Source organism: Nothoprocta perdicaria, unplaced genomic scaffold (genome assembly GCF_003342845.1).
Source record: "Nothoprocta perdicaria isolate Ctin4 unplaced genomic scaffold, notPer1 scaffold_270, whole genome shotgun sequence".
NCBI lineage: Eukaryota > Metazoa > Chordata > Aves > Tinamiformes > Tinamidae > Nothoprocta > Nothoprocta perdicaria.
Window position 1 is genome coordinate 720,623 of NW_020455500.1, and position 21,794 is coordinate 742,416.

The following is a 21,794-nucleotide window of genomic DNA, read 5'->3' on the forward strand; positions in this document are numbered from 1 at the left end:
TGGACACCTGGGTCAGGGTGCAGAGGGATGAGGTGCACGGGGACAGGGTGCACAGGGATGGACACCTGGGTCAGGGTGCAGAGGGATGAGGTGCATGGGGACAGGGTGCACGGGCACAGACACACCCGGGGACAGACACGCAGGTGTGTGCAGAGGGCTGGGGTGTGCGGGGACAGGGGACACTGCAGGGGGTGCCTGGGGACCGGCGCCAGGGTCAGGGTGCTGGGGGACAGGCTGTGCACGGGGCACAAGGCGGGGGCTGCCAAGAGGTTTTTACATCTTTATTTGAAACGAATGGTTTCCAGAGACACAGGGTTAGTCCTACCGCCCTGTTACCACTACAACAAGACTGGTGAGCGGCTCACTCTCCACATGGACACAGAGGACAGGGGCCCCAACAATATTTACAGGCTCAACAGACAGTGCCGAGACCCATGTACAGCTCAGGAAAACCCAACAGGACACGAGGAGCGGGAGGGGGACAGCGAAGTCGGAGCCAAGCTGGCCCCGTGGGCACGGCCAGGAGGAGGAAGGCTGCACAGAGCTGCTCTTCTGCCTCTCCCCCCAGCTCCTTGCAGCGCTGCGAGCAGCTTGCAAAGGGCTGAGGGGGGACATGAGGCTCCTTCCCCACCCCAGGAGCTGTGGGGGGCAGCCGTGGGCACAGGGCGGCCCGGGCCCCATGTCCGGCAGTGGGCTCTGCAGCCTGGGCAAACACGGACAACACGAGGGACGCTGCAGCACGGCTCCAGCGCAGGCCATGCACCCATGGGCGCCCGAGGGCAGCGCTGCCCCTCCCCAGTGCCCATCCTCACCTTCGCCCCTGCTGTGGGCCCATGCGGCAGCGCAGACCCTGTTCCCAAGTGCAGGACCACTTGGGGCTGCTGCTGCCCAACGGTGCAGCTGCGACACCGGGGCCGGGACCCTGCGGAGCGGGGGGACGGGGCAGGGCCCGTGTGCCCCGCAGCCCGGCCACCGAGTGGGGCTCGGCAGGGCTGAGCGCGGAGCAGAGGCCTGGAGCGAGCAGGGGGTGACCGAGCGCGGCCAGGACGAGGGGACGGCGCCGCCGCGGCTCCACACGGCCCCGCGCCGCGCAGCCCCTGCCCTGCCGCCCAGGACGGGGAGGACACTTCCCGGGCCGGAGCGCGGCCCCGCGCTCAGTCCATGTCGTCGTCGAGGCCGCCGAGGCGGCTGTGCTCCTCGTAGATCTCCCTCACGGCCAGGATGCGGTTCAGCATGCTCTCCAGCATGCTCCTGTCCATGGGGATCACCGAGTACCAGAGCGGCGACTCGGCGATGCACGACCGCTCAGGCTGCAGGTAGAAGATGTCGTTGCGGTTCCGCAGGCTCTCGGGGCTGGGGGGAGAGACGGAGGCGAGAGGAAGGTGAGGGGGAGAGCAGCCCAGCCTCGCACCCCTCCCACCTTTGGGGGGCTCCCGCTTGCTCCAGGGGTCTGGCTCCAGCAGGGACACTCACTTGGGACCTAATTCCTCGGGCAGCCGAGCAGCAGTTGCAGACTGGCTGCCTCCTGCTTGGGAGGCGAGGAGTGGAAGGACCAGGGAACTGTTTCCTCAGCCACAGGGATTGAGCAGTACAGACCCCAGGCAAGCCTGACCCTCAAGGCCTAATTCGGCACGTATGGAAAGCAGCAGCCACTCCACAAGGTCCCACTGAATGGCACCCCCCAAAGGAGTGATGTGCCATGTCCCAAGAGAGCCTCACCATTTGGAGAGATAAAATTCATAGAACTTGACTGGGCATCGGAGAGGGTTCATCCGGTTCTCCCGCTGCTCCAGGACCGGCGTCTCCTCCTCGCGCTTCCGCTTTGCGGAACCACCCTCTGCAGAGGGGGACAGGAGAGGATGAGGGCAGGGACAGCACAAGGGGCGCAGGGGACGGGCACGCAGGGGCTCACGCGGCCCCTACCTCGGCCTTTCCTCTGCTTGGCCGGAGCGTAGTAGCGGATGCTCACGACCTTCGCCACGCCACGCGCTGTGCTGCACTTGCGGGACTGGCGCACCACGTTGGTGAAGGACAGCTGCATGTGCTCCTCCGCTGTCTGCAGCCCGAAGAACTTGGTGTTGAAGAACATGAGGGTGTTGAGGAGCACAAAGGGTGAGTAAACGCCCAGCTGCTTGCATTCCCAGAGGTGCTCCTCCTCAACACGTGAGAAAACGGCGTCTGCAATACACAGGGCAACAATCCGGTCGCACCCACAGTGACCTTGTGCAGGCTCCAAGCTCTCGCAGGGGGAACTAGAGGAATGATTTGCCTGCCTGGGATCCCGCTCCACACATCCAGGGAACGGGGGCTTGCAGCTCTCCTTTCTCCCAGGCAAACAAGCTCAGCTGAGCAGCACAAGCGAGTTGCACAACACTGAGTTCATGTGCACAGGGCAGTACTGCGGAGCCAACAGCTCTGGGAGGCTGCTTCTCCAGAGGCATCACAGATGATAGTGGTTCTGCCCAGCTACGAACCATCCCAGAACATGGCCAAAGCATGGGCAGCAACCCAGATCAATGCTAACAAATTATCCATATGAATGTCCCCGGAATGAACTCCAGGTCAGTGCTCCACCACATTCAGGGGGAGATAAAGGAAGAGCAGAGGGAAGGACAGACACAGCCAGCCCCTGTGTAGGTACACAGGCTTGAAGCCAAAAGCATCTTCCTGGAACAGCCAGGTGGCAGGGAAGGTGGACTAACCATGGGCAAGACACCTTGGGAGAGGGAGCCCAGTATCCCCAACAGCCTCTGCAGAGCTCTAAGGTGATTTGCACGTAAGGAAGACAGGCAGCAGCACAGCAGCCCTGCCCACAGCGCGCAGGCTCGTCCAGGGGCTGGGAATGAGAAGCGGGCACAGGTCACGAGGCCTCCTGGCTTGGCCTCCTCTTTGCCAACGGCTGAGACACCGCTGTGCCAGGACACAGAGCAGCCACGCTCTGATCCCAGCCACCTTAACGCAGGGCAAGAGCAGCTGCTGGGGTGTAAACCAGACGGCTCTGCTGCTGCTGCTGTGGGTTGTGAGCTCATTATGTCCCCAACACACAGCAGGACAGTGAGCTCCGTGTCAAGGAAGAGCACGGCTGGGGAGCACAACCAGACCAGGAACCAAGGCCAGGGGCAGAAACTGTGCGTGTGTTTGGCAGCTGAAGGTAATCTGGAGACACATACTGTTTGGTAAGATTGTGGGTTGCCAGCCACTCAGGGACTTGTTCAGCTCCTGCACGAAGGTCAGGTAGTAAAGGTCTGTAAATATATTCACCATACGATTGTTCTCGAGCAGGTACTAGAAAGGACAGAACACACAGTCAAGAGAGACACGGCAGCACCTGGGGCGCAAACCCTCCCCAGAGGGCCCAGAGAGCAGATGAGCCATCCCTGCACAGCCAGCGCCGCAGGGGCGGACTCGGAGCCTGGCAGAGCAGCCCTGGAAGAAGGGACTGACTCTGGGGAGATCTCCCAGCCCTCCTCAAGGACGGGCATCAACAATGCAAGGTCAGGGAAGAGCTGCCACCTTATCTGCTAGGGCTGGGGACAGAGACTGAACCAGCTACGTTCCTATCTTGGGGTGAGGCATTGAAGATGGGGAGTTAACAAACCTCTCTGGGTTTCCAGAAGGCAGAATAAAGACTATTGGCTCCCGCCACCATATCCGAGCCCCAGGTTTGTTGAGGAGCTGAGGGCAGCAAGCCCTCCCTCACCTGCTGAATGCCAAGGCAGAGGTAATAGATGCTGTCTGGTTCATAGCGCTCCCCATTAGGCCGTGTTATTTCCTTGACAAACTGGGCCAGGCCGTAGTTGAGCTCAGCGGCGGTGCAGGCCAGGATGTCCTCCTTGATCCTCATGGGCTTGGCTGCGGAGGCAAGCAAGGCAGCCTCAGGCAAGAGCCTGCAAGGCTGGTGACACCTCAACACGCCGGCAGCCGGGAGGCTCTGGCCACTGTGCCGTGGGCAGGCGGGACACTCACGACCAAAGCGCAGCTCCTCCTTGCTGGTCTCCCCCGCCGCGTACTTGGCCTGCACCCAGGACTTCCAGGCATTCACACCGTACGAGTAGTTGAGCGCCGTGCAGCTGGGCTGGCTGCTCATGGAGTCCCGCGAGCAGCTCTCGGAGAGCACCAGGCGCTTCTGCCCCTGCAGAGAGGGGCACTGTGAGGCTGGGCACGTACCTGGGACAGATGCAAGAGTCCTGGCCACCCCTTGGAGCTGCTGACAGCCACCTCCCACCTGGTGACAGCTGAGTCAACGAGGCCCATTAGGAGGCTGCAGTAGGAGAGCCCAGCTCTCACATGGCCTGTGGCATTCAGGGCCCCTCCAAAGCAGCAGGCAAACATAATTTTCTTTGAAGGAGCAGCCCATCAGCCAGGCATGTGCAGGAGGGAGAGGGCACAACCTCCCCAGCCCACTGAAGCCTCCAGCATGTTCACCGTGGAGCTGGTACCTGGGAAATGCTCCCAGTCCCAACCCCCCAGGGTTCTGAGCACCCACTACGAGCTCACCTTTCGCACAGCACGAGGCAGGTCTTGCTCTGCGGACACATCTTCTGGCCCCACCAGTCCACAGTCGAAGAGAAAATCCACGCTGGGGTTGATGTCTAGCGGGTCTGACAAGAAACAAAAGCAAAAGGGATCAGCTGAGACATCTCATTCTGTCCTCAGCAGAGGTAAGAGACAAGTTACAAGTTACAGACAAGTTACAGCTCTATCCTGGACCCCTCACTTGTTTCTTATGACAAAAGAAGCAGAGAACAGGCAACTAAGCATTTCACACCCGTCTGTGTGTGAAGGCACAGCCCTCCACCATCTGTGCCTGGCATGAACTTTAGCTACAGCTCAACACCACCAACACCACCACAAACAGTATTCCTTGCCAGAGCTGCTGAGCTTCCTCTAACCAGGGAGCAAACTGCCCCTTCTGAGTTTGCCAGCACCAGGACAATCTGGCTCTGGCATCCCAATTTTCTGTCCTTTGCATCCTGCCTCAACACTGCTGTGTTTCTGCTTGTTTCTGCCCTTCCTTGTCACTTGCTGCCCTCTGAAGGGCAGGCACAGCAACCCCGCTGTCTCCCAGATATCCTGTTCCACCTAGGTCTGTCTGAAGCCTTACTGGTGTCCGAAGCCCTGCCCTTCCTGGTGTCAAACTCAGCTTCCCATTCCCTTTTCTCTGCAGAAATGTATCCACAGCAGGCCAGCTAATCTAGACAAGGAGACTTGTTCCAAAGCAGTGATCTCTTATCTGCTGTTGTGAGTGATCACCTGCTAGATTCAGTTTCTGGCCTCCAACCTGGTCGGTCAGAGGACGAGCAGAGGGAGTTCACAGCATGCAGCTCTTTATGCTGCTGGCAAAGGTGGGCCAGAGCTGCAGGAGGACCCCACTGCAGCACAAGAAGCCCCACATGCCTAGTTGCCCAAGCTCTTACTCTTTGGGAAGTCAGCCTCCAGGTCCTGGCCAGGCTCATCGAGGACGTTGGCCATCTTGACAGCCATGGCCAACACATCATCCCGTGCCGGCCCAAACAGATCACAGTCCTCCAGGAGCCCCTCTGCACTCTGGTTACTCACCAGATCTGCAACACAAAAGCAGATCAAGAAACCCACTTTCAAATAAACCTTTCTGGCTGTTTTCCCTGTGATAGCTAGACAATGAAGTTGGTTTCCTTGGGACAAGTCCTGTGCTCAGAGCAACCCCACACAGCAGTCATATGATGGCTACACTGTCCAGCTTTGCCGGGACAGAAAGGTATTGAATCTCTGTCCTCTCCCCAGCAACAGGGGAAGTTTGGGGAAGGCAGCTCCCTCTAAAAAGATAAGTGAGATCAAGATTCCCAATCTTCTTGCTGAGCAGCTCATTTGAAGTAAGAGCCTGAATAGCCAGGTCAATAAACTAACAATGGTGCTGCACGTTGCCAGAGGTGCACGGGCACTTCTGAAAGGGACAGTGGCAGCCACCACTCCCTGCTGCAGCACTGGCTCCCTGGTGCCTCCTCAAGAGCAGGCTGGCACTCACTCTTCACTGCTGCTTTTCAGAGGCTTTTAGAGGAGAAGCAATAAGGGCAGGCAGTCTGGCTCCAGGGGTGGGAGAACTGCACATGACTCCTGCTGTTGGACGCCACCAAAGCACAGCAGAACCTACTGCATAGGTCTGAGATGCCACCAAAGCACAGCAGAACCTACCGCACAGGTCTGAGGAGGCCTTGTCCAGTTCCTCAGCCTCCGCAATCATCTCAGCCATGGCCAGGATGTCAGCCTCCAGCGGGTTGGAGGGGATCTTCACCTTCAGCTCCTCAATGGTCTCCACTATCTTATCTGTGCTCTCCAGTGTGGTGGGCAAGAACATTGGCACAGGCACCTGTTGACAGCAGCACAGCAGGCAGAGATCAGACACAAAGCCCATAAAGGGCTTTGGCACAGCTGACTGCTGTAAAAGCAGAGGCAGAAGATGGACAAAGAAGGCAAGAGAGGCCACGGCATGGCTGGGTGAAGGCAGTAACAGAGAAGAGGAGCAGGTGGAGTGTGTTGCTTACCGGGACAGGCATGGAGAAAGGCACAGGTACTTTCTGGCAGTACATATGCATAGGCACAGGCACGAAGATCGGGACGGGGATTGGCAACACAATCACTTGGGGCTTCCAGTCAGCCTCTGACAAGAGCAAAAGTATGTCAGTGAGCTTGCTCCCAACAGCTCCTTCACCCAGTCCAGCTGCACACTGCCATGCCCATACGGTTGTCCAGTGCCATGGCCTGCCCAGCCACCAGCTACCAGAGCTTACAGGTAGAGCTGCAGCAGCAAGCCAAACACCCCAGCAACAAGAAAGGCTTGTCTTTAGCCAGAGGTGCAAGCTCTGCCCCTTCAAGAGGTCCTTGCATATGCTACAGGCTACACACATGCCCAAGAGCAGCTACAGAGCAGGACTTGCTTGGCACACAGCCCTTCAGGCAAGCTGACCATCTCCAGAGAGAGAGGAGCTGTCCTGCATGCAAGAGGAGCAGAAAGGTTGCCTGGATGCAGGATAAAGCTGCAGTGCTCTCTGCAGTCCTCCTTTTGCTGCTGATGGGGAAAGAGCTCCCTACGTCGAGCCCTGCAGCGTGGACACCGCTCTGCCGGGATGCTCCTTGGCATGGCATCAAGCACCCAGGGGTGCTGCCAAGTGGACTCACACCCGGGCTGCAGCACGGATGCGCTGCCTGCCTCTTCAAGAGAGCCACACCAGCCAACTGGCAGAAATGCATCTAATCTCCCTACCTGTCTGGCATCCTTTGGACTTCATCTCTATCTTGCAGGAAACACCCCGGTTCTGCATCAGCGGTTTGCACATAGCAGCTTTGTTCTTCCGAGGGGTGGCGGGAACGGGAGGAGGAGGGGGAGGCGGTGCCGCTGGAGATACCTGGGCTGAGGAGGTCTTTGCTGGCAGCTGGGGACATCCAAAAGCAAGAGGTTGGTGTCAGGAGAGGCAGCGCCATTTCCTTCTTTCTGTGGGTGCAGCTAGAGCCACCCCAGACCTTAGGCAGTCCCCAACGTCCAGGCTCTGCTCCGAGACCTGCTCGGTGCTCCCACAGCTGGATCTGGCCAAAGGACTACCAAGCTGATCCTGGCAGCCAGCAGCCCTTCGACCACCAGCAGGGAGTCTGGCACCGGTCGCTCCCTCCTGATGGGACACAGGGGAACGCAGAGGGACAGTGACCCCATGGCCAGACACAGGTGAGCACTGGGCAAGGATGAGCCCGTGCCGCAGAGGGGGACTGCTCTGGTGCTCATGTCCAAATCCTGGGAAACGGTTACTCGCCCTCTTGGCAGTCCCTCTCAGCTCCCAATGCCCAGGCCACCACCGTCTTAAAATACCTAGGCTGTAGGAGAAAAAACCTCCTGGAGGAACAGCAAACATCCCCTTTTAGGGACACTCCTTTGTGCTATTGTGAGAACCCCTATCTCAAACAGGCCTTACCATGTTAGTCTCTGCCTTCTGTGGGGAAGAGGCAGGTGGTTTTGGCTCAGAAGTCTGACCTGCAAGAGAAAAAACAATGACTCTTCGTTAGAGAACTCCTGGGCTAACAGGTCCCACTGCTGGGACTGGAGGTGGCAGCAGCCACAGGCCAGAGGGCAGGGACAGGCTCTCCAGAAACTGTTCCTGGATCACTCCAGGAACAGTTAACTCATTCCAAAAATCTCTATTCCTAGCAGCTCAGAAGACACTAGAACTCCAAAATCAAGTCATTCCCACACCATTTTGTGCTCCCCTTCTGTCCACCCCATCCCTATGACAGCAGGTGAGGAGAAATCCCAGCCCCTCTTAGAGAGGGGAAACCAGGGCTCTATTCCCAGCTCTGCCTAGTGGCTTGCTGTACCGAGCCATGGCCCCCCCTGTGCCTCCATCTCCCTGCCACAAATATCCTGGCAAAGTGCTTCGAGATCCCTGGGAAGAAGGCGACAGAGGAAGCAGCAGTGCTAGGAGATATCCCAGAAAGCAGAGACACAGCTTTGCACTGGCACCACAGGCCATTTCCCCTAAGGAAAGAGCAGGTCACAAGCAGATAGAAGATGTGCATAGCAGAGACCCCAGTCCCCATGAAAATGGCATCGTCCGGGCTCAGATGGTGATTGTGGCTCGCTCAGTCTGCAGAGATCCTGCACCCAGCTCAGACAGGCTGCTGCATTAAAAGAGCACCTTTATCTAAGGGTGCTGTGAGCCCCGATCACCCACGTGGCTGGAAGAAGTGCCTTCCACAGCATGAAGGAGACGCCTGCAAGGAGAGCAGCGGCACCCAAAGGAAGCGGCAGGTCCCTCCACACCTCCCAGTGAGAGGCTCTTCACTGGTAAGACACAGACTCCCGAAGGAGCAACATAAAGGCACCTGCACTGTGCAGATTTCCTCCCTCCTGAGGAAATGCAGGACAGTCCTTGAGCACCGGCGCAGTAGGATTCACTTGATGGCTGCTTTAGGGGAAGGACAAGACAGACAAAAGCCAGACCAAGAAAGCTCCCAGCTCTGCAGCCGGGTGCTCAGCTACAGCATCAGCAGCTCTCTCAGCAGATCCAAGATGTTCCCAGGACCAGCTCAGAGCAGACAGGCACCTGGCCTAGACAAAAAACCATCAATGGGGAAAGACAGGCTGTGGGGTGTGAGCAGAGACGCTGCTGCAGCGGAATCAAAATAGAAATTCAGTGTCCCAAAAGTCACGTGGACCACGGGCAAGATCTTCCTTAACAGGCCTCCATGCGCTACATATCCAGGCCTCCATCCAAGCTGCAGTTTGTTCTTGGCTCTCATGCCAAAACCAGCCAGGGGCTGTTGAGGCATCACCTGCACCAATATGGACTTCTGACCCTCTCTCCTCTCCAGCTGCACGGCTCTGGGCAGAGCCAGTTCCTCCTGGAAGTCTTTGGGCACAGTTCTGCAGTAGCAGCTCCTCAATCACCTTGTTACACAGATACTGCTCCCATTAAAGGGATCTGCTGGTGACAGAAGTCACCAAGCAGTCTCAGGACCACCAGACTGGCAGCAGCCTCTCAGTTATGGGAATGAACAGTCTCAGCAGCCACTGGCAGCAGAAGCAGCAGCAGGTAGGCAGCAGCTCTGCCCAGGATGGGGCTGAGAGCCAAGCAGCCCACTATGAGCTGGCAAACCTGCTGCCAGGTCCCAGGAGACCCGGCTGGCTGGGCCACGTGCCATTCCCCAGCATATGCCCATGAGCTGCCACTCCAAATCCCCTGCATGGTACATGGGGATCGCTCTTCTAAAACCTCTCTGTGCAGGGGCACAGCAGCCCCCTGCTCCCATGCACCAAAAGCTGACCAGGATGTCACAGCTCCTGGGACAGGGATGCCCATAACCACCCTGCAACAGGCAGAGGACATGTGTGCCAGGACACGCAGCGGGACCTGTGCTGCTAGCAACGCTCACACTGCTGCTTTTCCAGGGCTCCACGGCTGCAGGAGCAGCCTGAAGTTTGTGCTCAACCAAGCACTCACCACGGCAGCAGGGCATCTCCGCGGCTGCTCTCCACGTGCTCTGGCTCACAGGGCTCAGGAAAAGGCCTCCTTGGCACAGTGATGGGCAATGCCCCATGGGCTAAAGAGCTCTCAGCTATCTCCAGAAATGAGGTGGAAGGGGTGCTCGGGGGATTTTGGTGGTCCGTGGAGGTGGAGAAGGTACTTATCAGGCTCCTGTGGTTCATGGCTCCAAGAGGCAACGGCCAAAGAGTGTGAAACAGATGCTTCCTTCAAGGGGTGGTGCCTTGTTTGCTGCACTTGTGTCCCAAAAGCAGCATTACAGGCTCCCTGGATTTGATATGCCTTGAAAGCAAAGGTGAGGTCTTCAAAACCCGCCTGGATGCCACCCTGTGCCACATGCTCTAGGTGTGCCTGCTTGAGCAGGAAGGTTGGACTAGATGATCTGTAGAGGTCCCTTCCAACCTTAAATATTCTGTGAAATCTGTGACAAATCCAAGAGCATGGCTAGGGCCATGGAATCACTGGGCTAGCTACAATAACAGACAAGCATAACACCTTCCTCTACTGGGGCAGCAAGACACTGTGCCCCGTCAAGCACTCTCCCTCTGGGCACCCAGTGCCAGCAGAAAGCAACAGTTCTTTACCCAGGTCGCTCCAGCGACCACAACTCGAGCACGCCAGGCTGTCACCTCACAGTTTTACACGGCACAGCGCTGGGATGGGAGGCCAGGGTTCCTTCTGCTTCCAGCAGTGAGGATGTGAAATTCTCTTCAAGCAGATCTGACATCCTGTGCTTTCCCCATCTTGCAGTTAGCCCAATGCTGTCAGGAGAGAAGAGCCAGAAGGTCTGGAGACTGGAAATGGGTCTCTCATGAAAGGTCCTTGTCTTGGTTTCCCTCTGGTTCATCCTTGTCAGAGTTTTAGACTTCATGGAACTCCAGGGAGGACAGCAGAGCCTGAGCCTGCAACATCAGTATCTGTCACACCTTGAGCCACCAAAGAAAATCCCACCACAAGCTGTGGGCATCTTCTAACCAAATGAGACCGTCTAGAAGATACTGGCCTGTGAAAGACCAAGCAGAATGAGACTAAGCGCATGTCCGAGGGCCAAGCGACGTCTTGTCACCGTGACTATGAGCACCTTCCATTCTGAGGGATCCCAAAGCACTTTGCCATCTTCCATAAACAACTGGTTCAAGTTAATGATGGGAAATGGGGCACCAGGCAGTGAAAATCTCCTCTCCAGCTGGAACTCCACAGATGCTGAATCAGGTTATCCGGGACACGGGGTTGGCAACTCCCCAAAGCTGCCAGGGGTCTTTGAGTAAGTGGTAGGACTTCAATCCACCATCACAAAACAGAGTGCCTCCAGCAGCTCAGTGCTCCCTCAAGACCATTACAGGTTCAGCTCTGACTGAGGAGAGCCCACCTACAGCGTCACCAGCACCACTTCCTGCAGCACCCTGAGTTCTCCTTGAATCTCTCCCATCCAAGCACTGACCTGGCCCAATCCTGCTTAGTTTATGAGATCTGAGAAGGTCACAGCTCGGAGGTGGTGTGGGGCTGCAGGTGGATTATCATGCCAAACCACGCTGTCCCCTAACCCTGCAAATCGAGCTCTCCGCTGGCAACATGAGGATGGAGTCGCTCATTAAATCCCTGAGTATCCTCGCTAAGAGGCTGAGCTACAGGCAGCACGCTGGCACCGGCTCCTCCCGTCTGGGCCCTGTGTGTCATAGAACCATAGACGTTAGAGATGGAGAAGCCCCCATTAGGTCCCACTCCGTCCTTTCCCCCCCCAGGGGCCAGTGCAGGATTGTTCCCTAGCGTCTCCTCCAGTCCCGGGCAGGAAGCTTCCACCCCTCGCTGTTCGGTCTTCCCTGTGCCTCTTGGTCTGAGCTATGCAGGTCCCCTCCCTCCCTCCTACTCACTGTTCAGCAGGCTCTCGGGCCCCTTCTGCGTGTCCAGGTTGGGCTGGTTCTGTTGATTGTAAAATCGCAGCAGACACTGCTGGTTGCAGAAGTGTTTGATTTGCCCTCGCCAGTGGATGGTTTCCAGCAGCTTCCCCTGACGCTTGCAGGCATGGCACCGAGCTGCCTAAAGCCCGCATCAGCAGGAGAGAAACAACGAGTAACTAACCACACCCCCGCCGAGTGCAACACGACTCTCCGGTGAAAGGAGCACATGGCCAGGCGCTGTGAGCTTCCCCACAGCAGTGCCCTGCCAGTGCCAGCCGGGGCCTCCAGCGGTGCGAACTTCTCACTGCAGCACTAGCCGCGGCTGCAGCACTGTGAGCTTCCTCAGTGCAGTGCTCTGGCAGGATCAGCTGGGGACTCCAGCTACGCGAGCTTCCCCGTAGCAGTGTCCCGTCATTGCCAGGCAGGACTCCAGCAGTGCCAGGTTCTCCGCAGCAGTGCCAGCCAGACTCCAGCAGCGCGAACTTCGTCAGTGCAATGCCCACTTATCTGGGTGCCGTAGCCCACCACAGCACTTAGCACAAGCTGCCAGTGCCAATACTGACCTTGAAGTACCAGAGCAAGTATTTGCTTTTGCAGTCTTCACTACAGAAGTCCCAGGTGCTGCCCTCCAGCTGCTCGGTGACCGCCCGCTGGCAGGTCTGAGAACAGTAGGTGCAGGTGATGCAGCACAGGCCCAGGTTCTTGGTGAAATCCTGTTTGTAAAGAAGCACACACCCTGCGGAGAAACAATAGGAGTGAAACCTTCCCAGGATGAACTGGGGGCCTCCCTGACCCAAACATGACCAGAATCCAGGTCTGCGGAGACAACAGAGCACACGCAACACACTGTAGGGAACAATCCAGCACTGGCCCCTGGGGCTGGGATAAGATGGGACCTCATGGGGACTTGCCATCTCTCACCTCCATGCTTCTAGGAAGAGTCTGACTCCAACCTCCTGTGTGCAGGAACCCAGCAGGCAGGGCAAGGCCAGGTCAGGCCAGCCCAGACGCAAGAGCGTAGAAGTGCATGATGACAGGAGGAGCGGAGCTGCCACCTGCTGTCTCCCCAGCCCCCAGAGAGAGAAAAGCTGTGAGAAAGCCCTCCCCAAGGACACAATGAACGGTAAAGATCTTGCCCTAGGGCCTGGCTGGACAGCAAGCCATCCCCACGACAATCCTCCCTTCACTGCGGTGAGGCTCTTGCCCCAGGGCCTGGCCAGTCTCCCCTCTGTTCCACTCCATGCTCTCTTCTCCTCCCCCAGCATGGGCTGGCAGGGGGGGCTCTGCCTCTCCCATGCCTTCCCCAAGTACCTTCGCTGCAGAAGTTCTTCTCCACCCCAGAGAAACGGATCTTCTCGTGCAGCAGCTTCTCCTGCTTGCAGTGCTCACACTGAGACACTACCCCGCGCAGCCGCTTGAAGTCCTCGCAGCAGTCCTTGCAGCAGAACTGATACACTTTGTCCTGCCAAAGAGACCGCCACCAGATCAGCCAAGCTGGCAAGAGGTCCCAGTGCTTCCTGGTACCGTAGGAGCAAGACTGCGGGGCAGAGGAGACAGTCTCCAAGTCCCCAAATCTCCTGGCATTCAGTTAAGCAGATAAAGTGGTTTCTTCCTGCCCTAACTTGGCCCTGCTGACCTCCTGCTGAGCAGGACAGCATGTTCAGCGCGTGGTTTCCAGCCCATGGCTCTACAGCTAAAAAGTTCAAACCACTGGCACAGAAAGAGCTCTAACTCTTAAACTGGGAAAAGGAGAAACTCTGCAGTCCTCCCCAGGGTTGTTCTCAGCCTCAACACGCCCCTGGGAGCAAAGGCCTCACCTGCCAGTCTAGGATCTCCGGCTTCCCGCTGAAAAGATTGTGGCAGTAATGACAGTTGAGGTGGATCCCACCTTCGGGGCTCGTGCGCTGCAGAATACAAAGACAGTGCATGGATGGAAAGAACGGAGCTGGAGGAGCCGCCGTGGCTCATCCTGCCTCCTCCACTGCTCACAGCCCTCACTCTGCCCTTGCTCCAGTCAGCGGCTCCAAGTTGATCCATGAGATCGGTGCCAAGCTCCGGGATAACAAAGGCTTGGGCAATTCCGCTTTACTTGTGGGATACTAGGTTCAGGCTCTCAGGTAAGCAAGCTTTCAGACCATCAGCTCTCTGGATTTGAAACCCAGAGATGAGGACTAGCTTTCCTTGGACTTTCTCTAAAAGCTCTTGAAGCACATGCACCTGGTTTCTAATTTCAGGGTAATATAACTTCAGAACTCAGGCAGTTGTTCTCATCTCACCTTCCTCGGCTAGTTTAGAGTGCCATTTAGCACTTGGTGTCTTGTCCCCAGTGACAGATTTATTAATAGAGTCATCTTCTTGGCTTTCTTTCTGATAACCTCTGATAAGATGCTCTGCAAGTGAGCGGCATTTTTCAAGCCTCAAAGTAATTTGTGGTTTTTTTCCCCCCCACATGCTTCCACACGTTGAATTTTTCTTCAACATTAAAATAACGTGGACATCAGATGAATATCCTATCTCTGCAGTATTCTCAGTAGTCCTTTTTTTCCCCTCGCCCCCAAACTTTAATTCCTCGTTCTCCTGCTAGTATTTCCAATAATTTAACTAATCTTTCCTGCTATAGTTTTAAGATGGGGAGCTCAAGCTGCCTGGCTTATGCGCTTTAATCCCAGAACCTTTTCAAAATCCTTAGGTGCCTTACACCCCCACATTACTTGAGTAAGGCTAATGGAGGATCTTGCACTGACCTGTATTTAAATGCATGGTATGAAGAGCCCATCTTGTCAAGCAATCCAACTGCTTTTTACGACTGTCCTGCTCTCAACATGAGTTAACACTCCATTAGTTTTTGTTTCGTCTGCAAAATTTCTAGCACACTTATGCTGACTTTATTTCCAGATCACTGACGAAGCTGTTGAACTCTTGGGGTTTAATGCTGATCCCCAAGAAGCCATCTTGAAATACTCCCTCCAGGGCTTTTCTTTCACAACTGTGTCCTGAGATTTGTCAAAGACGGTTCCTAATCCAGGTTGTGCGTGGCTTTTCTCATACTTTACAATGCTGATTTTACATGGCAGTAATTCAAGTGTCTTAAGAAGATCTACAGCTGTAACAACTCTTCAGCAAAGAATTTTATCAAGGATTTTAAAAGAAAAAAAAACAAAAAACAGCCTCCCCAAACAAACAAAACCCCTCAAAGTACTGCAGTTGTATCCAAGCCTGATGAATTTATATTTCTAGACATATTCTGGGAGATTTTGGTCCTTGGTGATGCCTGGCACAGAGGGCAGCTCTGCTCTTTCCCACCACGCTAGCAGGTGCCCACTGTGCTTTGTGAGGCTTGTGCCCATGTAAGGCCATCATATCCTGCAATTGCTTATGCAACACAGCTCTGTACAGCTCTCCTGCTGGGTATAAGCTGATAGACAAGGACTAGAGTCAGACTTATCGCAGCAGAGGAGAGCGCTGGAACTCAGGTGCTGCAGCAGAGACCTTCCTATGGACCCTCCCTGAGGACCCTGAGGAAGCTGCAGCCACTGCCAAGCGTGAAGGGAGTCAGGAGGCTCTAGCGCCCAGTCCAGCATGAAGGATATTTCAGTACCTGGAATTTGGTCCAGCAACTGGGACTGCAGAACTGGTAGACAACCCGGTCTGTCTTGTTGTAATAGCAGGGTTCAGACAAACTCTTTCTGCAGAAGCTGCAGGGTCTAGGGGGACCTGAAGAAACAGAGAGGAATTGGTGAGGGCAGCAGCACAGGATGTGGGACTGGATTCTGAGAATGGCACATGGGGTACTCGCTCATCCGCAGTCTGTCAAGCTACAACCTGAAAGGAAAGGACAAGAACACCAGGAAACTAAGAGCACCACGTCCTGTGAGGACAGAAATACTAAACATTTGTGGTGGAGAGCAAAGAAGCTCAAAAAAGTGACTCTGGCTCTACAGGAATTTCACAAAACAGCCTGCAATACTTGCAGCAGTCAGAGACCATTCCCGTTCCTGGACATCCCTGTGCTCTGCACAGCAGAAAGGGCAAGGACAGCCCAGTACAGCACCACAGCTGCTTCCTGCATTCTCAGCAGACACCATTCCTCAGCATTAGAAAAGCTACATGCTGCAAAGGTGCCTCCTTCTCCAAACATCTTTCCACTGGACACCTCCCCACACACCTTTCCCTGTGAGCAACATGCCTTCCTTCCACTCAAAACCATAAGCAAGAGCAGAAAAGGAGGAGGTAAGAGTGGAAAGCTCACTGAATCCCTATACATGGGCGCTCTTACCAACCAAGCCTGACTGCTTCACTTTGTGGGAGGTAGTGCAGCAAATGGAGCAGAACAGGCCCATCTTGCCACTGCGATCCACGTTGGGCAGCATGTCGAAGTTCTTGCACAGCGTCTTGCACCACATGCATGGATAGACCCGCGTGTTTTTCTGCAAGCAGAGCAGCACAGAGCTGTCAGGGAGCCCATCACACCCGTCGAGATCCTCTCCCCTGCCTGCCTTTGCCACCCCATTGCTGCATCCACCACAGGGCAGCTCTCCTGCTGGGAGCACACGGACACCTCATGTGGTGCCATTGAGACCTCCCTGACCCAGGCACTCAACCTCACACACCTTCTTGTAACTGTTGAGACAGGTGGAGTTGCAGAACCGTTTTTGCTGGCCTTCATGGAAGAGGTACTCCAGGGGCAAGCCCTTGTTGTAGATATAGAGTCCACAGTTGTCACAGCAGTTGGTTTTCAGCCCCTTAGTGGCCCGAAACTTGGTGAAGCAGGCATCGCTGCAGATGCGATGCACCACGCTCCCGTTGCTGACCTCATGCTGGATCTGCAGAGACATCATCGCTGTCACTCCCTCAAACCATCATGGGCCTGCTTCCTAAGGACGACAGGCTGTTATGTTAAAAAAATCTGGGGAAGAGCTCTTCTGGAAGCTGCTGTGTACTCATTCTAGCCTCCCTGACCCAAAAGTGGCAAAGCAGTCAAGAGAGCAGAGTGGCAGGAGGCAGTTGCCTGCAGGATAGAGAGAAGTTGAAGTTTTTTTGGGGGGAATGAAGGTTGGATCACAGCGGACAAGAAAGAACCTGGCAGAGAGCCCAAGCCACTTCAGGGGCTGAGGCCTTGGGATGGAATACCTGGAAAACACCCTGCATTGGTTCCAGGCAGAGCCAAGCACCTCTCCCTAGATAAAGGAAAGAGAGAGACTTTTTTCACCTCGCCAGGTTTGTGGCAGACACTGCAGCGGCCGCTGTCCAAAGGATCTGCAGACTGCGGTGCCGGTCTCTGCTGCTGGGCCTCGTAGAGGGAGAGGCAGACGGAAGTGCAGAACTCATGGAAAGAGCCGCCTGAGCCGATCTGGGCAACCACAGAGTCCTTGGTGTTCCAGATCTCCCTGGGGATCAGGAAAGGGTATATGAGTTCAGGTGCACATCAGGCCTGCCACAAAGGGATGGAATGCAAGGCTGCAATGAAAGGAGGTGGCAAAAGCTCTCACGGAAGCTTTGGTCTGACCCAGCAGGCCAGTGTCCAAAGGGGCAGCACGCAGGAGGTTGCTCTGAAGGGAGGCAGGGACAAGGGACAAGGGCAATAATGCACAGTGAAGCAAGAGTAGGGAGGATGGGAGTGCAGTCCGTCAAGACAGACATAGGGAAGGACAGCAGTGATGTGGCAGACACGCCACATTCCTCGTGAGGAAGCATTGGGATCACATGGATTGCATGGCTCTGGGGGCAGGTGAAGGGGATCACAAGTGACAGTCACACTCAGGGAAGGGGAAGGAACACACACTTTTTACAGAAGGCGCAGATCTTTTTGCCGGGCGGCTTTTTTGAGAACGTAGTGAGGCAGGAGCTGGAGCAGAAGAGCTGCGGGAGCCCCTTCCGCTGGTAGGCGGTCTGCCCTTTCTGCAGGGGCGTCCGGCAGTTGGCACAAGTCATCTTGGTAACCGTGGAGCGGGCGGCTCGCTGAGCCATCTGAGTGCGTAAGGACATGCGGGTCGAGCGGCGGGTACGGAAAGGAACAAAATCCTCGTCGTTAGGGTCATCCACCATCGCATCCGAGTCTTCATCAGAGACAGGAACTGCAAAGGAACACATGGAAATTCCCCATTAGGGATCAAGACAAAACTTCAGTCACAAACAACAGGGCTTTCTGGGGTCACCTTTCTGGGTATCTACTACATTCTTTGCACCTTCCTGGGTGGAGTGATAAAGGGACTGTTAAAAGATATTCTGTTGGAATTGGAAATGAGCCAGGAGCTCTAAGCAAACTGGACTTAGATACTACTTTTCTCTAGGAAGTAAAGATTGAGCAGAAGCCTGAAGTGTGAATATTTATAGCAGAAAACCCTCCAAGAGCAAACAGACCTTAGGGGGAATGAGCTGGTTCACCAGTCACTTCTCCAGCACAGGGTGTGGGCAGACATTAAGGAGCAACAGAGAAGTACTAGGGAATGGCAGGGCGACACTCAGCATCTCACAGGACAGAGAATTCACGTACTGTGTCAGGAAAGTCCCCAAAATACAACCCTCCTTCAGCCAACCTGCTGGCATAGGGGCAAAGGAACAAAGTTCCTGGCCGAGGAAATGAAAGGTGGATTTCATGGGCAACACCCCCAGACTTTCATCATATTACTTGGTGCTTGGTATCTACAAATAGCTGTAAAAATGCTACCAACCCTGTCTTCATCCTAAGTGACCTGAGAAAGCAAGACAAAAACCCTGATATGAAAAGGGTTAAGGGACCTATCTGGCATAACAGGAAACTCTGCCTGACAGCTCAAGAATTCCTATGTTCATCCCACTTGCATCACAAACTGCCTGCTCACCCCAGGCCCTGCATTCTTGCTCGTTACTCACTGCTGTCAGAGGAGTTCACAGTTTCAGGCCTGGCAGTTTCTGATCTTCTGGCTCGTTCGCTTCTTTTCTGCTCCTAGAAGACATTCAGAAAACACTTAAGCCAACCATTTGCTGGGACAGCCATAGATAAATATGGTTCTCCCTGCTTACAAAGACCATTTACAGCAAGATAAGCTCGGTGAGAAGGTTTTAGGAAGATATTGTAACGTGAGGCATTATCCAAACAATCATGGTTGAGTTCCAGTTTCTGGGCTTTGCCTTCCCAATAGCTAGGCTGAGAAGGGCTAAAACTCCGTGGACCAGACCAGAGAGGGGGGAAACGGGCTTATGAGAAAGAAATTCCAGCCTGGGGTGGCAGGAGTGAAGCCACAGGTGCAAGGACCACTGTTCCAGGAGATATGCAAAATGTCTCCCCAAAGGGGCAGAGAGAGCCAGGGTCCCTCACCGCGTTTGGTGACACACAGACAACCTCAGTACTGCTGCAGAGCACGCACTCAGCTGCATCGTCCTCACCTTCTCAGATGCCTGATCACTTCCCTTCCCAGGCAGGCCTTCTCCTGCAACAGAAGTGGAGAAGAAAGCTCGACTCCAGTACCTTGGTTTTCTCCAACAGAAAAGATGTTGCTCAAGCACAGCTGCTCTTGGGCCTGTCTGCCTCGGAAGCCTCAGTCCCAACTCAGGAGTACAGCTCTGATGCTGTTCAAACACACAAAAGCTTCGAAACTCATCAGCTGTAGTGAGAGAGCCACACACAGAGCTTGGGAGAAGGTTCCCTGTGGCGAGACCTTAGGGGTCTCAAGGGTCTAAGGGGGATGCTGAGTAGCTGCAGTGGTGCCTCCAACTTCATCTGATTGCACAGCCTGAACTTCTCCCAAGGACAGGCAGCTTGAGCACGTGTCCTTGTCTATCAGAAACGTCTTCTGACGGTGATACTCAGCTCCCATAATGACTCCAGTGAAAAGGAGGGTGATCTAAGCTGATACACAGCAGCAGCTTGAGCAGGAAAGCGTCTAGCTGACACAAACACTGAAACACAATGTTAAAGATATGAAAGCCAGAGCAATATAGCATGTGTGCACCAGAGGACCAGCTTCCAGAGCAGAATTCCCTACATGCCCATCAGCAGTACTGACAATTTCCATGGCAGAGAAGAATGGGAACACACAGAGCTCAAAACATTCCAAACATTATAGGGCTGCAGCAGGGTGACCTAGCAAGCAAGAGGAACCTGGGTTCTGTGAGAAAACTACGTACCTGCTGGTGGGGAAGCTTCTCGTGCCTTCAGTGTGCTGCTCTCTTTAAGAGGGCTGTTCCCGCTGTCATCCTCTTCCTCGGCCTGGTTTTCATCCGCGTGCTCCAGGGCCAAGGCTGATGCTCCGTGCTCCGGGCCGTGCTCCAGCCCCGGCTCCGCGCCCGATCCTTCCCTCTGCACAGGTGAGCTCTTCCTTGGCGCCTTCAACCTCGTCTTCTTGGTCTGTTTGAGACTGAGCTGGGGTGGGGACACTGGCAGGCTTGAGGACTGCGTTGTGGTTTCGTCTGGGGCTGGGGCGCTGCTCGGTTCCTCCGGGTCAGGAACAGGCTGGGGGGGTGATTCGGGGCCATTGTCATCAGATGGTGCAGGAATAGCAGCAGCACCATCATCCTTTACGTCCCCAGAATCACTTTCTGGTGCATCTTCCCCTTCTTTCCACGTTTCTGGAACAAGGGCTTCTCTAGTGAGGGCAGAGGAGTCCCCTGACCCATCTTCCACATCCTGGGAAGAATGTGCCTTATACAACCCATCCAGATCCCCCGACTTATCCATCTCCATCAAATCCGCAGTTTTATCCAGCTCATCTAAGACACTAGGTTTCTCCAGCATGTCCAAGACACCAGGTTTATCTAGTTCGAGATCATTTGGCTTGTTTAGTTCAGACAGGCTGTCTGCTTTCACTAGAAGGTCCAAATCTCCATCTGCAGTCATCTGCTTGGGTTGATCCCAGTCAGGAGACTGAAGAGTGGAAACTTCCTGGGTAGAAGCTGTTTGGGAGCCCAGGAGATCTTCCCCAAACTCCATGTCAGCAGGGAGATCACCAATAAGTGGTTTGTCAGGCAAAGACAGTGGGTCCATAGATCCCGAAAATTCACTGGAATCCATTTAGAAGATGACAACTGGGAATGAGAAGGAGACTTGCAAGTTAGTGACACAGCAGTCTGCACAGTGCATGTATGTGTCATTGCCCACTCTTTGGAACAGAATCAGTCACTACCCTGGAAGTTACAAACTGCTGAAGCTGAACGGCAGGCGTGGGACACGGCAGCGAAGCCGTGGGAGCTCCCTATATCCATACACACCTCTCCATATCATGGCCATACACCTGCTGTAAGGACACTGGCCGTCAGAAATGACCCAGGTACCAACTCCGAACATTGCACAGAGCTGTTCTGCACTTTGCAGTTGCCTCTTCCCTGCCTTCTCCTTTATCTCACCAAATAATTGGGCTTATCCTGTTCTTCTGAACAGTTCTCACGTTGCTAACTCCTATTTTTGAAAACATCTTTTCTCCTAAGCATAGAGAGGCTGAAAGAACTCCCTGTTGGCTCTGTAACTCACACCTTGAACCAGGCACCACCCCAAATGCACCCACGATCACAAAAAGTGGGGATTTTATCAGAGGACAGAAATAACCCATATCACACTATAACTACAGTCATAGTTAACCCAAACTATAACCCCAAACCCATGTGGGCTAACACTGAGACACAGAAGAACTGCAGAAACTTGAGGTAGAACTGGGGGGAATTCTGGACAGTGGCACAGAGGAGGGAAAGCCCATGATGTTAAAAGTAATCCTGAGAGGAAGCAAAGGTAGTAAAATAACCTTAAGTGTGCAATGCAGAGTTGGGGAAAGAAAAGACTAACGTGGCTTTGCACTGCACAGAAAGAGGTGACTCTGACTGCTGACATCAGAGGGACAAAATCACAGCTCAACTCCTCACGTCCAGCGAGGTCAACAAGATCAAACGCCGGGAAGGGCAAGACGATGAGGCAAGGCAA

General features: G+C 54.9%; 1 protein-coding gene across 2 annotated transcripts; it reads right to left on the reverse strand.

The window, feature by feature from the left end:
• Positions 1 to 1,099: 1,099 nt before the first annotated feature.
• Positions 1,100 to 20,896, reverse strand: ZMYM3 (zinc finger MYM-type containing 3). Of its 2 annotated transcripts, XM_026040907.1 has the most exons (24): positions 20,012 to 20,896; positions 19,271 to 19,314; positions 18,758 to 18,830; positions 17,688 to 17,979; positions 17,115 to 17,292; positions 16,516 to 16,728; positions 16,182 to 16,332; positions 15,504 to 15,619; positions 13,723 to 13,809; positions 13,217 to 13,367; positions 12,469 to 12,641; positions 11,879 to 12,044; positions 7,941 to 7,999; positions 7,241 to 7,409; positions 6,522 to 6,637; positions 6,172 to 6,346; positions 5,418 to 5,564; positions 4,498 to 4,601; positions 3,967 to 4,132; positions 3,701 to 3,852; positions 3,171 to 3,285; positions 1,924 to 2,178; positions 1,720 to 1,837; positions 1,100 to 1,353 (listed from the first exon to the last, which is right to left on the reverse strand). In XM_026040907.1, exons 1-24 carry the CDS (start codon positions 20,892 to 20,894, stop codon positions 1,155 to 1,157), a joined length of 4,302 nt encoding a protein of 1,433 aa, XP_025896692.1. In that variant the 5' UTR covers positions 20,895 to 20,896; the 3' UTR covers positions 1,100 to 1,154. The 2 variants fall into 2 exon arrangements, with proteins under 2 accessions (XP_025896692.1, XP_025896693.1); XM_026040908.1 differs by lacking the exons at positions 11,879 to 12,044; positions 12,469 to 12,641.
• Positions 20,897 to 21,794: the final 898 nt, after the last annotated feature.

What these genes read in the sequence shown, in the direction of transcription:
- ZMYM3 (XM_026040907.1), bottom strand. Translation starts at nt 20,894, where the DNA reads ATGGATTCCAGTGAATTTTCGGGATCTATGGACCCACTGTCTTTGCCT. An exon ending in GCCCGAGAGCCTGCTGAACA is followed by an intron (nt 8,000 to 11,878) that starts GTGAGTAGGAGG and finishes TTTCTCTTGCAG; the next exon opens with GTCAGACTTCTGAGCCAAAA. An exon ending in CAAGCAGAGGAAAGGCCGAG is followed by an intron (nt 1,838 to 1,923) that starts GTAGGGGCCGCG and finishes CCCCCTCTGCAG; the next exon opens with AGGGTGGTTCCGCAAAGCGG.